The sequence below is a fragment of the Cyclospora cayetanensis genome, unplaced genomic scaffold (assembly GCF_002999335.1).
Source record: "Cyclospora cayetanensis isolate NF1_C8 unplaced genomic scaffold, CcayRef3 CcayRef3_contig_48, whole genome shotgun sequence".
In the NCBI taxonomy this organism is placed as follows: domain Eukaryota; phylum Apicomplexa; class Conoidasida; order Eucoccidiorida; family Eimeriidae; genus Cyclospora; species Cyclospora cayetanensis.
The window spans coordinates 217,124-231,905 of record NW_020312458.1 but is presented as its reverse complement, the minus strand read 5'-3'; the positions used below and the strand labels follow the sequence as shown (position 1 = coordinate 231,905).

Here is a 14,782-nt window from a genome sequence, read left to right as displayed (position 1 = left end):
CTCTTGCTTTGTAAATGTATGCTGAGACTAAAACGTGAAGAGCCGCTGAAGACTGCCCACCCTAGTGGCACAACCCCAGGAGGCAGCAGGCAGAAATGTGAAAGCAGTGCAGACGCTAGAGGCAAATGCTGGCTTCATCCGCCTGAATGAAATCGAAGGCAATAAAGACACACACTAGCCTAGAACGGGGGAAAAATCAAGCCAACGTCACTACTACGATGTAACGACGGCTAGCTATCATCAGAGCAGTGAAATGTGTGGGCCACTCGCTACGAGAGCAAAAAACGAGTAGAATGTATGAAGGCAAGCAGAGTATGCACTCATTCAGCAGTGCTTTCTTGCCTTCCAGAGCAATTTTGACATACAAATAGAGCCGATGCATGCCGCACAGTGAAGCTCCAAAAGAAGCATAAGGAAGATTGTAGAGAACATCTTAACACTAGGAGAGGACATTTTAAGCATGACCCATTTGCGAAGATAGTTGTTCTAAGCAGAGCATATGCTGAGGAGAGAACATTACCGAGGAACGCGAGGAGCACCGTTCTTGACACCAAGCGCTGACGAAATAGAGCCTCAAATGATCTCACAGGCCACGAAGCCCGCAGCTGCTCGTCGATAAGGCTTAGCTTTAGTCACCTCATTTTACCAGCAACTTGCGTCTAGTGTCGCCGCGGCGCTTTTGTCCCAGATTACAGAGTCTTTACAGCTTTCTCTGAGTTAATCACCTCCTTGCGGGACAGTGGCCTGCGCGGTAAGGTCCGCGAATCATTAGAGAGCTTTGAAACCTCCTTGGGTAGCCAATCTTAATAGTTCTGCAACACTTCTAGCTTTAAAGATAATCGAGAGATTTTGGAAATAACTAATATATGAGAAGAAGACAACTACTTGTATCCAACTGGCTGGGAACTTTATCGTCTAGTTACCTTCGGGCTGAACCGTAGAGATTTACAACCCATCAGGCCCAAAGCTCCAGCTTGAGACTTACAGCCGCCTTCCGCTTATCACATTCCGGTACTGGCTCTCTTTACTTCGCGTATACATTTGTGCACACTATCCAGTTGTTATCTGAGTCTCTCCGCTGCAAAGAGTGGGTGCTGAGCTCAGACCATCAGGTCCAGGGACTGCTCGGAGAGGGGCTCCCAAGTGTTGACCAAGAATTCGGGAGAGCTAGCGGTAGACCATTTTACTGTTTTATAATGAACCCATGAAACACAAGGTAGACAGTTAAGCCACGCAACTGATGTTTTGTGGACACAGAGTGGCAATCAATGCAAAAGTGTGCAGTTGGTGTATTATGCCTGCCCTTCCGCTTCAAGGTGGTTTGCAATGGTCACAACACGGTCAATGCGTTTTGGGGGACAAAGACATGCCAGAGTGCACTAACGGACTGTGGATCCGTATGTGTAATGACACTCTTGGGAAATCCGTGAAGCAGTCAGACGATATGTAAGAGTAATTGAGCTAGTTCCTGAGCTGTGACAGGGCTGGAGCAAGGAATAAAACGGGCATGTTTGCAGAGCATCGGCAAGGACGTAGGTGCAACCCTGTTCCGTAACATTGGGCAGCCAAACGATAAAGCCTACAGTTTGTTCAGTCTGGATCAGTACACAAACTGGGAGGCTTTGGACCGAGCAAGCGGTGCACGGCTTCAGCTGCTGATGATTTTGGCAGGACAGTGCATACGCCACTGCCGCAGAATCCCAGGTCACCAAAAGGACGGTGAAAACTTTTCAACTATAGTCTGACTGTAAAGACATGAGGATATACTTTGCACGAACCGGCACCGCAGAATAAAGCTAAATATACAAGCCATGGAGTCCTGGCTTTGTTTTTGAAACACAGCTGATCATCTTCAACGCCGTAGTGCTTCACCATTTGTTATTCTGGATTTTAGCATACCTCAGTGCACGCATGGAAGTGAAAAGCATAATACACACGCAGCTTTGATGCAAACTAAATCATCACAGATGAGCGTGGCTGCGCTGCGCAATAGTGGATTGCTGTGGTGTCGCGAGAGCCCGCCGGTAGCCACGTTGGTTATGACCTTGTCATACTTGACTGTGAAGTCGTACCTCAGGAGGCGCCCAAGTCCACGAGCAATTCTGCTGCTACTAAAGTCCTGGTTGTCGACATTTTCCCCCTCACATTAGATACTGGTCTTCGGAGAACAATAAGCAATAATTTGGTGCACTGGAAAACTTCTAGGACGCTAGGAGACAACAGCACCACCGTTCGGCTTCTGCCATCGTGGTCAGAATGCAATGACGCTCATAATCGGGTAGCGTAAGTACTCGAGGGTGTATAAGGCGGCCGATAAGCGTCCTTGATGCGCCATCAGCTACCTCCGCCTAGGTCATGCACTGCGCTATTAGCAAGTGAACCAGTCAAAGGAGCAGCATTTTTAGCAAACTCAGGCATGATATCATGGTAATAAAATGGCAGCCCATAGAGCTTTGCAACATCCTTGCGGATGCATATTGATAAAGGCAAGCGCCTTGATTGCATCTGTGCCAAATCTGGTTCAATGTCTGCATCCAAGGCGACCAATATCAGCATCACAATTGTCTCGTGAAGACGAGGACTTGGTGCAGCTGCAGCGCGTGCCATACGTGCGGTAGGTGCTCTTGAACGATTCGGCAGTCCTCAGATGCAGTCATTGTAAGCAGCACTCCACGCGCAATTGACAGTGTTACTAAAATTTGGATTACAGGGGCAGCTCAGTTGGAGCATAAGTAAGTTCGAACAGCAGACAGGCACACTCGAGCTTGTGAGTGCGAGGGTGGAATGTTGTTTTGTGCCTTCCTACGGAGCGAGAGAGGATTGGTGACGAAGCGTTTGTGAAGTAAAATGTCGAATGGACTCTAAGGCTGAGTGGGATGTCATGTAGTTCGCCAATATGCGGCATAGCGAACTTCTGTGTCAATGATCTTGTTCATTTCCGCATATGTGGCACCAACGTCCGGTTAGCAAAGCGATGGTGGTTAATTCCTGAACTTTTCTTTTCTGAACAGACTATTCAGCTGCTGCATACTCCTTTGTTGATGCTGTGAGGGCTGTCCAATACTGCGGAATACTGCTTGTTGCCAGCACGCGGGCCAGTTCGACACGTTGTGCTAGAGAATCAGCAGGTGTCCAGCGTGCTGCCAGCTCATCATTATTTCACACGAGCACGAGCTTTTCCCCCAAGGGTGCCCATTCCTACTGTTCTTCGGGTAAATGCTCAATCACGTGTCCTAATGAAGAATCACTTGTTAGACCAAGAAGATGGGCTGCATAGGCAGGAGCATCGTCTCCCACTGCACCCCGTAGCCGCCCACTTGAAGACTCTACTTTACCTCGTTGAGGTACCAACTCAATCTCAGTCACCGTAGATGAGTCACGCTTTGTTGAGAAGATCAGAAGGTGCCTCTGCTCAGTGCTTTGTGACACGCTGAACACCACAGCGTGCAGCGGTGGCCGTAACTGCGCCTTTCATTGGGTCGTCCATTTCGTATGCCTAGGGTTATGATGTGCTGCACGGGTCTATTCTATATTCCATAAACCATTCCTTCTGATTTGATGCAGCGTTTAACCACCCCTGTTCTTGGTAATCCCTGAGTTCTGCCTCCCGTCACCAAACCCGAGTCCTGCGGACTGCACCAACGCGTCAGCAAGCAGTTTGCACTTTTGAGCGATTTTTGGATAACAAATCCACTTTGCATCCTGTGTCGAATGACGTTAGAAATTCATGGCCAATAATTAAACGTTCATCAGCTCCAAATCGACTTGTGGTGGGTCCTGAGTTGCAGCCCTATCGAATGTATCCCCCTTATATGCGCCGCAGCCTGCTTGATGCTTTTCATTTCCATGATGCGCCTTCTTGGCTCGCCAAGCAGCCTGATTCCGCTGGGCTGAGCCCGTTGTTCAAGGCCTTAGGCTTTACATGCTCTTGTATTTCTGTATGATACGACCCAGTCTTCCACAGCAGCAGCAGGTGCGTCGTGAGGGGGCTGACTGAGGGTGCTTCGGAGAGCAGGTTTCGTATGGCCTTTTCTTTCGGTCACCTTATTCCGTATGCTGGGACGGGTGGAATAGCTCCAATATTCATGGTGTCTCAAATCTGACTTGGCTCTTTCTTCTTAGTCAAAAACGCAGGTGTTCGGCTCATTTGAATTTAGATCTGATAACTGAGTCGGCATCCACTCTGTGGCGACCTGACATGACACATCGGGCAGTCCAGGAGAAAACTACTGATAAAGCAGCCGTATTGTCTACGCTGTGGTAATCGCAAACCAAAGCTTTATGCTGCTTGAAACACCACTTTTTTGGTATATTCACATGCTTCAACTATTCCGAATTTCCCAAAACGTGCCAATGAGCTGACCGCTGCATACAACGATGAGTTAGGAAATGTGTGAATGCTTAAACAGTAGTAATCGCTGCAAGCACACACCTTTTTCTACATGCATGAAGCCAGTATTGACGGGCTTCACCCTCCAGTCAGCATACTGCAAGGAGCACCTCTATATGTGCTTCTCCAAGCGGCCGATGAATTTTTTGAGTGCTTGCCAATTCTCATATCCGTCATACTTTCTCTGGTCTCCATGACCTTATTCGCATCCGTAAATACGTTGTCGGCTAACAAGTCATGCCACATGCCTTTTTACCAGCTTTGGAGCTACTGCTTTTACATCAGCCCACAGGCCAGCCTCTGCCGCCCCGTCAGGCGTTGTGCCAATGTCCACCCTAATAGCCTGAGAATATCTTCTCGGATTATTCTCAAAGAAAGTCGGATTAGCGAATGACCGAGTAATGTGAGCAAAGCCAACCATCTGTTATAGCGATTCCCGACATCCCCACTCTACACGCAACGAGCGAATGAGCAGGGAACAGCTCGCTGCGTCGAACCACGTAGTGGTACCAACTACAAGGCTCGAGCTCCTTCCGTACTATGACGCTGATCTGTAGGCTGAGTGCAAACTTGAAGGAAAGTATTGGCTGTATTCCGTGAGGGCTCCAGCCTTGTTCCGCACTCGTCCCTGAGAGTTCCCGACATGAAGCGAGAGAGACAGCTAGGATGCGCGCTGCTGCACCCTCCGCATTCTAAGCATTCACAGCTAGCGGCGCATACCGCCCAGCGCAGACGCAGGTAACACCGCGTCTTCTTGTATAAAGCTTACTCTACTCTGCAAAAAAGATTATATGGAAACAAACAAATCGGTTAAATAATGACCTACATATTCTCAGGGCGGTATGACTCGTGCAGTAGAAAGGATGCAAGTATAACTTAGCCCGTTACATCGGATTTCTCTGGGGTTCTTCTATTTCCGCTTTATATGCTTTGCTTGCTTGGCAGTGGCTTCTATTAAGCAAAATCAGCAATACACCCTTCCAGTGGAAGGTGTTCCTCCAGCACAGCCCACGACATCCAAGTAACTTATTGAGTGAGTCATCCCTTTGGGACAAAGCTGATTTTTTCAGCAGCATGTCGGTGAGCCCAACATAGCTACTCTAATTATGATGGAGATTGGGTTAAGAAGTCCCATCATGTGAGTACTTGTCTCAGGCGACTTACTTCTCCTGATTTGATGCCAGTATGACGCCGTTGATTTTTTCTCCGATCATACAATCCATAAGTCAGTTGCATAGTATCACTTCTGCATCGTCTTGTAGTAGTCTGAGGAGGTGGAATCGCACAAACTTAGACTGAGTGGGAAAGAAGGAGGATAGCACGAAAATGCCTTGCTGTTGTTAGCAAGCAGCACTGTAGCGGGCCAGTCACACTCAGTAAGCTTCTTCTACACTAGGTACCTTTAGCCAAGAATTGAGAGTCCCTTGGAGGCTTATGCAGAGTACAGTTAACTCTTCACACGTAAAATGAACACTGCGTACTTCTGGGCCAAGCTGCAACGAGCCACTGGACCCGGTTGCTCAGGAGACCAGGATGGTTTAGAACCGTGCAAGGAATCTGCCTTTTCCTCTCATGTTGGAGCCCTGTGTGGCTATGCTCGGGAGACTTCTTTTAACCCGACAGTTAATAAATCTCTCAATGTGTGTTGTGATTCAGAGGCTACAAGCTTTCTGGTGAAGGTGACAAGAAAGCGCTACAACCATTACCCATGCAGCTGCAAAGCAACATATTTCCTAGCTTCGGCATTTAGTTTGATATTAGAGCTATTTGTGTGCATAGCCACCATAAGATGCCAATGGGAGTTTTCGTTATCTCTACAGTTGCTCTAGTAGTTGGTCTCAAGCTGTGATATGCAACAGGCAGCCACCATATTGCTGTATCAAAAACCCTAGCCTGAATCTGCCGGCCATTGAGACCGTAAAAAAAGGCTGGCAATGTGCTACGGAGCTCTTTACTGTTCGGAATTTGCATGGTCCATGCGACATTACTGCTCTGACTCAAAAGCTAAGGGCTATTAGCCCCAGAGCAATGCAATGGAGGACTGGCCAGCATGCGCAACTTCTTTGCGACGGCTATTACCGTCACCAGATATCATAAAACAGGTCCTGAGGATGCAGTCAGTATCACATGCTTAACTAGGCTACTGCATTAGTTAGCTGGGGTAAATCGATCTTGGCCGCCCAAGACCGCAATATGCCTTTCACGTCTGCAGAAAAAAGCCCAGTGCCTCCAAAGTTCAGTAGCACCTCTGCAGATATTTCAATGCAGCAAACTAGGGGTAAAATAACGACATTAGAGGTTTCATGGGATGTGGCACACTTTGCAGGAAAAGAACCGCTAGATAAAGTACAAGGTATCTGCCGGACCTACTGGAAGTCGAAAAAAACATGCAATGTGTGTATATCTTAATTAGCAAAGGCTCAGGGGTCATATTTTAAAATGTACATCATCAGCACATCTCCGCTACCCCTTCCGTGGCCAGTGCACGCTTTGTCCGAGAGGTGAAAACACGCTGCAGATCGCGCACAAATGCCTCTGCAGAGGCTACAGCTTCACTATATTCCTTCGCAAGATCCTTCTGTCCATAAAACGGCAACTTGGAATGCTTCACCGTTTCTTCCTCATCGCCTAGATCCAAGAATCTGTTCACAAGACCAGCGTTTTTCAGTCCAACACGCAGCACCTCCCGAGCATCCTTGCTGACGTCTGAGGCCGCGTTAACTACAAACTGCGACAAGACGACATCCCCAACAAGCGCATCACATCCAGCGAATACAAGGAGCTGAGAGCCGGACTGACACACGCATACGACTTCTCAGCATCGTTGAACGCAGTCACCTTCCTTACTATGCTCTAAATTCAACTACCATCCTTGCTGGTGCATTGAAGCAACTCAGCGTACGGCTCATGAGGTGTCTCTTCTATCAGCTCACACTAGAAAGCGAGCGTGCTCAATGTAAGTTATGCTTTCACTTATAGTTATGTGTGTTCAGAATCAGTGTGAATAACCCACAAGGAGGGTTCTGAAATGGGACACGAAAATGCCTGGCATGAGACGTTCCTCCTCAGCAAATGCTTCGCGCGAGGCGTGAAAGAGGAGAAGCTGCTGGTGGGACTGCAGCGGACTCTGATGCAGCAATATTGTTATAGGTCTGTCAAAATTCAGCGAATCGCCAGTCAAAACTGCAGCGCACAAGGTCAACCATTATACAATTGAGGAAAGATGGCTGTAAGCACGAGTGGCTGTGTATCGTCACTCGCAATACATATGAACGATGCGATGTAACATCTTATACATATGTAGAGTGTTACGAAGAAGCCAATGCAAATGACTGGATTTTCCATGCACGGTGCCTTCTTACTGTCTTGCAGTCGCCTCGAGGCTTCAGTGTGCTGTTGCAGTGGTACCATTCGGCTAACCGACTTCAAGGAGAAGACCCAAGAGATATCGATTGTGTCATTTCCTGTTTGAATTGCAGCTGCCAGCCAGCAGAGTTGCTGCAGTTTTATCAACAGCAGAATCACTAAAAATTTCCTTGCCCCCCAGAGGACAGATCCAGGCTTCGGACGCCGCTTTCCGTTCATGTTCAGACCTTAAAAGCACGTAAATGGAGACGCATCCCCATGTTCAATGCTACAGAGACGCGCATGCTTTTAAAGGGTACCTTGCAAAGCATACTGGAGAAGACAGCCAACCGTCACAACTGAACGACAGCAGGATCCCCAGGCGCAAATTTTCCCATGAACACCCTGGACAAGACTTAAATGTAAATATGTGGCATGTGCGATGTCAAATAACCTATTGCACAGGCCGCGCGAGGGCGTTTTCTCTGTACGAGCAGTGGATCGGCTAATACGATCCTAGGAGGCTGCAGCCCCAAAGAGCCTCCACTGCATGTGCCGCAAACCCAGAAGGCATTCGCCGATTTGCCACACATAATTTCGTGGTTTCACGTTGATAGATGTGAACAGTTCACATCCTGCTTTACCCTCTTCTCCCGTCGCTCGCGTGGAGACAAGCTTGGCCGGCTCACTTGCTGTCTTGGCACCATGGCGCCGTCAGCAATACGGAAATACTGCACCACCGTCGCCAGCCGCTCAGCGGTCAGGGTTGGCTTTTCCAGATCTGTGCGCCCCTCATATCGGCCGTTCCTTGCGTTGGCTTCCAGGGGGGCCACATCTGCGGCGGCCCCTATAACGGAAGCATTCCCATTTCTATCGCGGCGTTCTGCAGCAGAAGGCGGTATCCCCGGCAGCTTTGGTGAAGTGGCGGCTGCTTCGTCAGGCAGTGCTCCAGAAAATGTAAAGGTCATTCGGGACATGGATGCATTCGAAGCCGAGGTGTACCGGCAGCCGGCACAGCCCCTGGCAATTTTCTTCTCTGTGAAATTCAATAACCACAACAAGCAGCTGCTTGATCAATTTATGGCCATGGCTAATTCGGTTGGCTCCAATGTCAGCTTTCTCATTGTAGACGTCGACGAAGTGCCGCGTGCCGCATACCACTGTGGCGTAAGTACAACTGTGCCCATATGGGTTCTGCACACATTTTGGTTGCGTGGCTAGCATAGTTAAGTCGATGGATTCCCTTCAAAGTTCTCACCATTCCTTAATACAGAGGGGCCGGCATGGGCAGAATGAGCCTACTGATGCACAAGCCATGCTTCTCCCACGGATGCACGCAGTACGTTCCTCCAAACCAGTTCAGCTTCATAGTGGACAAAAAGCTGATGTACTCTGTGTATTCCTGGGTTGGCGTTCAGGTGGAGCAGCCGTGCACGTTTGTTGTTCAGTACAAGGGTGACGCTTTCCGGAGGCGCATCGCGGATTCTATAGGAACGAAAACTGTAAGTGCAGTTTCTTTTTCCCGAGCGTTCGAACCTCCCTATGCCGAACTCTTAGCCCGCAGATTTGCGTCGAATGCTCTCGCACACTACAGACTGGTCGAAGGCTGTCGCTTCATGGTGTGACAACTGGAAATCAGAGCGCGTTGTGAGAATGTTCTTTTTCTGCAGCCTCAGCAACTGATTGGAGATTTGCGTGCTGCCCTGGACGCATGCCTCAGTGCGCTACAGCAGCCAGAGCCACCACAGCAGAGGGTTGAGTGGTACTCCCATAGCATTCCTGTGGATAATCTGAATGTTTATCGCGTCAACTGGCCAACAGCTTGAGCGTTTGCTTGAGGAGTGGCGACCTCGGCGGGCGCCGGCATGAAGAAATAAATTTGTGGTTCTTTTTAGTGCTAGCCAAAGGAGTACGCCAAAGGCTCTCAAAATGTTTCTGTTCGGTTGCTTGTGAAATGAGCCTTTTTAGCGATACTTTATGCCACATTTGCGGGTTTGCGCACCTGTTTGGCTTATCCAGAACGGACGATGGAGTTTTCGACAAGGGCGGTGCGTCCCCGTGCTAGGCAGTTAGCTAACTAAAAAACACAATCTGTTTTTAGGGTGAAGCGATGCCACGGACTGGTCAAGCGTATCCCGTTAGATGCTCTTAAGGGCGTTGCCTATAGGCGGGGTCTTTTTTCCTCGTGTAACGGGTACAAAGTGTAGTAGGATGGAGAGAATCTAGAACCTGCCGTTCGGACGAATACTATACACTTTCAACGCCAAGTGAGGAGGCCAAACCGCTGCCTCTTATACTTGGTCCTCTAAACACACTCGCCACCTCTGACGAGCGATCTTGGGCAGAGGAACCCCGGCACTGCTAGAAGGCGCCGAAGCCTTAAGCCTCTCTGCCTTTCCTATCTTTCGTAATGGTCTTGCCGCTTGCTGAAGGGCTGTCCTCCTTCGACATTACACCAGAGGCAGGCTTCAGAGGGTCGCCCGAGTACCTTGCGTCTGTGTCGGGAAAGAAAGGCTCTTGAAACGCTGCAAGCAGCGCGCGCACTTTTTTGGGTCCAATGCCGGGGCACTGCTGTAGCGCTTGTTGCTTGGCGAGGAAGATGCTCCTCATGCACCCGAACTCCTTCGCGAGCGACACGAAATCGGCACGGTTTACTGCAGGAAGCACCCGAAGCACCTCTGCGCCGAACACAGGGAACGCGCAGGCATTAGCTAGTCGAAAGCCCACGGGAAAGGTTTTGTAAAAGATGCAAATGCCCCTCAGCACCAGCACAAAGCACCGCCCTCTCGGGAGTGCCTCTGGTACCGCGTCTCGCAACGCGAGCTTTTAAGACGAGACACTGCTAGAGGCCCAGCAGGCCAATATTTACCCACCGGCACAACGGGGTGCATGACGCGCATCTAGCGTCGGCTGCAGACAATCTGGAGCTCGGTTTTCGGACGCCTTCAACTGCTGGAGCAGTTCTGCAGCCTCAGGGGGCGAGGCCGCAACCACCAGCATGAAGCCATGGTGAAACGCGTGCAGAGTAACTTGAGCTGCGAGACATTAACGCCGAAAGTTGTCTTCGTACACGAACCTGTGAACTGGGCATGGAGGAAATTTACATCTCTTCCATCGACAGGAAGCCATAGCGTCTGGGGAGGCAGACATTTTGGTGCATACCTAGGGAGGCATGGGCCCCGTCCACGTCGTTCAGCAGGAGGAGAAAGCGCTTGCTCAGCTCACGGCACCTCTGGAGCAGAACTAAACGCTGCACCAGCTGCTTTGGGTGCAGGCGATGAAACTTCAGACTGAGGAAGACTACGCAGGTGCCAACACCCACAAGGAAGTCTGGAGCAATCGGCGCCAAGCAATAGGGAACGGAGGTAAAGTACCTGATGACATAACACGCCGTGACCCCTCTTAAACACCAATTTACAGCTTTTACTTCTACATTGGGTGTACTGTAGTAAGCAGGGAGACAGAATAATTCAAAAGTGCGCAAAGCCTAGGGCTGTCAAAAATGGTAAGAAGGCCCACATGCGTGCGTGTAGGCCGCCATAAATTTAGCTACAGTAGGCATGATAAGGCGAGAACCCACTTCAGAATTGGATTCGCTTGCTGTCTCAAAGATGCAACAACCATGCAGCTTGCTTTCGGGTGAGAAAATGCTAGAGGCTGCTGCACACGTATTGGGGTGGACGGTTGTAGATCCGCTCCGGATGCATCCGCTGGATGCTGAATCGGTTCCATCTGATATTGTGACGGCTTCTGAATCCCGCGGGTCTGCTACATGTGAGCGCTTCAGCGGAGAGAGCATTGATTCAGAAGCAGTCACACGGGTTTGCTCGGAAGTACCTGTCCTGAAGGTTCTGGCTGACGAGGCATGCGGTCGTTTGAATATTATCTGTGTTACAAGTATGATGAGTTAAAGACGTGTAAATTCATTCCCTTCAAACCTTCGTTGGTGGCCAAGAGCATGTAGATGAGCCGCACAGGAAGAGAAGGCGATGCATGTACAAGCGCATCAGTCATGGCAAGCACTACACACTCTCATTAAAAATAACTCAAAAGGAATCCACCTGCAGAGCAACACCAGCTAGCTGCAAATCACTGGGGGACATGCAATCGTTACAGCCAGGATTGACAGCCCCAAGTGCACTGAAGCCCATCTCTGGAAACTCCATTATTATGCTAGGAAACATCTAGGCTGAAAGACGTATATATTTATAAAATAGTGGTGTATGCTGTGGCTCTTCTCGATTTTGCTAGCGCTCCTAGTGAAGCACTGCCATACTCTTGCCCCAGAAAAAGGCGCACCCAGGTGCGGTATGAAGCTATTCACTCTGCAAGTACATCAATCGCCACAACCGTGCACGCATTCAATTGTAAATACTGGATTCTTTGTGAACTGAACGATTCTCTATTGCACTACAGCTCTTGCTAAGACCACCAATGGTAAGACAACTCCATGCCATGCATCGGAGTACCCTGCACGAAGTCACTAGTCAGAAGCAATAAGCATCACTTAACAGTATCGTTTTTTCAAGCCACACAAAAGCTGCCTTCTGTGTTATTAGCAGCCTACGCAGAATTAGATTGCGGGGGGCTTGATCTGCTGCAAGGCGTTGCCTGTCTGGGACTCTGAGTGACCTGGTGACAATACATGTGTTGCTCTCGCATACAAAGCCGAGTGCTATTACGGTGCAATACGCTCACAGGAGCTTCCACAGAGCATTGCTAACGAGCTGGCGGCAACTGCCAAAGCCATCGCAGCTCCTGGGAAGGGCATACTTGCCGCTGACGAATCCACTGGTGCGATTCTATACTGCCTCTCAGCTTACATGAGTGAAGCCCCTTAAACGGAGCCACCATGCACAGTGCCGTTAGCGCGCGCGACACCCCCCTCGACTGAAACACTTAGAAGAGACTGTAGCGTATCTTTCTGCACAAGCGTTTCGATGCTCACGAGGCTCGCATGAAGCGGCCTCGTTGTACGAAATCGAATTATTCCCAGTGCGCAGTTGAATACCTTCAGGGACAATTCAGAAGCGTTTCGATAGCATCAAACTTCAGAATGACGAAGCTAACAGAGCTGCATACAGAGATCTGTTGTTCTCTACCGAGGGCCTCGGACAGTTTATCTCAGGCTGTATCCTGTTCGAAGAAACCTTGTTTCAAAAGAATCAAGATGGTGTCTTGATGGTTGACCTGCTAAAAAAGCAAGGCATAATTCCTGGTATCAAAGTGGATAAAGGATTAGAGACGATTCCTCGAACTGACGATGAGAAGGCAACTATGGGCCTGGATGGCCTGGCTGAACGCTGTCAGAAGTACTACGCAGCAGGCGCTCGCTTTGCCAAGTGGCGTGCGGTGCTTTCAATTGATCCCAGCCAGGGGAAGCCTTCCGACCGTTCGATTGCAGAAGTGGCGTATGGCCTAGCGCGGTATGCGGCAATTTGCCAGCAAAATAGGCTTGTGCCAATTGTCGAGCCGGAGATTCTTACAGATGGAACCCATGACATTGCCACATGTGCACAAGTAACTGAGAAGGTACTAGCTGCAGTATTCAAACAGCTGAGTGACCAAGGAGTTATGCTGGAGGGCGCACTGCTCAAGCCAAACATGGTGACACCTGGATCTGAGTGTCCCACTAAGGCCAAGCCGGAAGAAATCGCCTTCTATACCATTCGTTCCCTTGCGCGTACCGTACCCCCAGCTCTCCCTGGAATCACGTTCCTTTCTGGAGGGCAGTCCGAGGAGGAGGCCTCTGCTAATCTCAACGCAATGAATAAGATGGGTCCCCACCCTTGGGCTCTTACCTTTTCTTACGGACGCGCTCTTCAAGCCTCCACACTGCAAGCCTGGTCAGGAAATGCTGAAAATAAAGCCAAGGCTCAGGCAGCGCTGCTTAAGAGGGCAAAGGCAAATAGCGAAGCACAGTTGGGAACATATGCAGGAGGCGCTGGCGGGGGTGGAGCAGCTGTGTCCCTTTTTGAGAAGCATTACGTGTACTAAAAGTACCTTAACAAAGTTATTGACAGTACAGAGCGGCAAGGTTTCACGCGTGCAGCGTCAATTGCTATTTCATGTCAAGCACCAAATTGTTGATTTCTCATACGTTGCTACCTTCATGCTCGATATGCCAAGTGATTGCTTACCACCGCCAAAAGTACTATGACGTCTGCGCATGCTTGATACGTTTGGCCAACTGTGCAGGCTGCACTAAGCCTTTTTACTTTGGCTAGTTCCTTAGCATTTGGATTAATGCATCCTTTACCTATGCCATGGCTCAATAGCATAATTCACACCAAAGTTGCCGAACTGCTGGTATACTTTTGGCTTCGGATCTGCGTGCCCCCCTACCTGGTTCCCGCTGGCTCGAGTATACGTGAATTACAATTTATTATGAGTAGAAGCGCTTGTCAGTAGAGTTAAAGCCATGGTCGCTACTAGCACACTCGTTTGCGTTACGCGATACCGCTTGTGGCTACGAAAGGGCAATCTTGCTAAAATACAACACTAACGGGCTATAGCTTCAGAAGGAAGCGTTTTGTTGGCTGCTGGGTGTACCGAGCGGCCAGACCGGCCAACCTCGAATTTAAGGAAACAAAAGCATCTACCATTGATTGTCGGTAAAACGTTGAAGGGTGCGTGGAACCTACCGCAGCTCGACTTGCGTACAACGTAGAAGCCCGACAAATACGGCACAGTTAACACCCATGCTTAAGCATCTAAGGATAGGGAGCCCTCCGTATTTTGTGCACTGTTGCTCTACATTCGTGTGGCATCTAAAGGCTCCTAAATGAATTGAGGAAACGACAAAGTTAGAAATATGGAACTTCAGACAAACGTGCCTACCTCGCTCAATGGCACAGTGAAAAGCTCGACAACTTTCAGACTTAGAGACTAGTCCTTAGCCCATTGGGCAGAAAATGAAGAACACTAGTGTTTTGCCGTTCATGGTTCCGTGTATTCTCGTCATAATTCACGAGGGGTCCAGCGCTTCCAACTAGGGCACTCATTATCTTTCATGGGTCACGTCGTCTTCAAGCTGTGAGTTTCACT

At 49.4% G+C, this 14,782-nt stretch overlaps 4 protein-coding genes across 4 annotated transcripts; 2 read left to right on the top strand and 2 right to left on the bottom strand.

Annotated features, from left to right (window-relative positions):
- Window positions 1–7,385: 7,385 nt before the first annotated feature.
- On the bottom strand, window positions 7,386–8,328 carry LOC34621741. The gene is made up of 3 exons (XM_026334701.1): window positions 8,190–8,328; window positions 7,753–7,983; window positions 7,386–7,573 (listed from the first exon to the last, which is right to left on the bottom strand). Exons 1-3 carry the CDS (start codon window positions 8,326–8,328, stop codon window positions 7,386–7,388), a joined length of 558 nt encoding a protein of 185 aa, XP_026190486.1.
- Window positions 8,329–8,440: 112 nt separating this feature from the next.
- On the top strand, window positions 8,441–9,561 carry LOC34621742. Its single transcript, XM_022734936.1, has 3 exons — window positions 8,441–8,902; window positions 9,154–9,237; window positions 9,406–9,561. The coding sequence occupies exons 1-3, from the start codon at window positions 8,441–8,443 to the stop codon at window positions 9,559–9,561; spliced, it is 702 nt and encodes a 233-aa protein (XP_022590676.1).
- A 553-nt stretch (window positions 9,562–10,114) lies between these two features.
- On the bottom strand, window positions 10,115–11,901 carry LOC34621743 (mating-type switching protein swi10). Its single transcript, XM_026334700.1, has 5 exons — window positions 11,797–11,901; window positions 11,316–11,467; window positions 10,898–11,109; window positions 10,609–10,770; window positions 10,115–10,413 (listed from the first exon to the last, which is right to left on the bottom strand). Exons 1-5 carry the CDS (start codon window positions 11,899–11,901, stop codon window positions 10,115–10,117), a joined length of 930 nt encoding a protein of 309 aa, XP_026190485.1.
- Window positions 11,902–12,185: 284 nt separating this feature from the next.
- On the top strand, window positions 12,186–13,732 carry LOC34621744 (fructose-bisphosphate aldolase 2). Its single transcript, XM_026334699.1, has 3 exons — window positions 12,186–12,341; window positions 12,436–12,529; window positions 12,753–13,732. Exons 1-3 carry the CDS (start codon window positions 12,186–12,188, stop codon window positions 13,730–13,732), a joined length of 1,230 nt encoding a protein of 409 aa, XP_026190484.1.
- The last annotated feature ends 1,050 nt before the right edge of the window (window positions 13,733–14,782 follow it).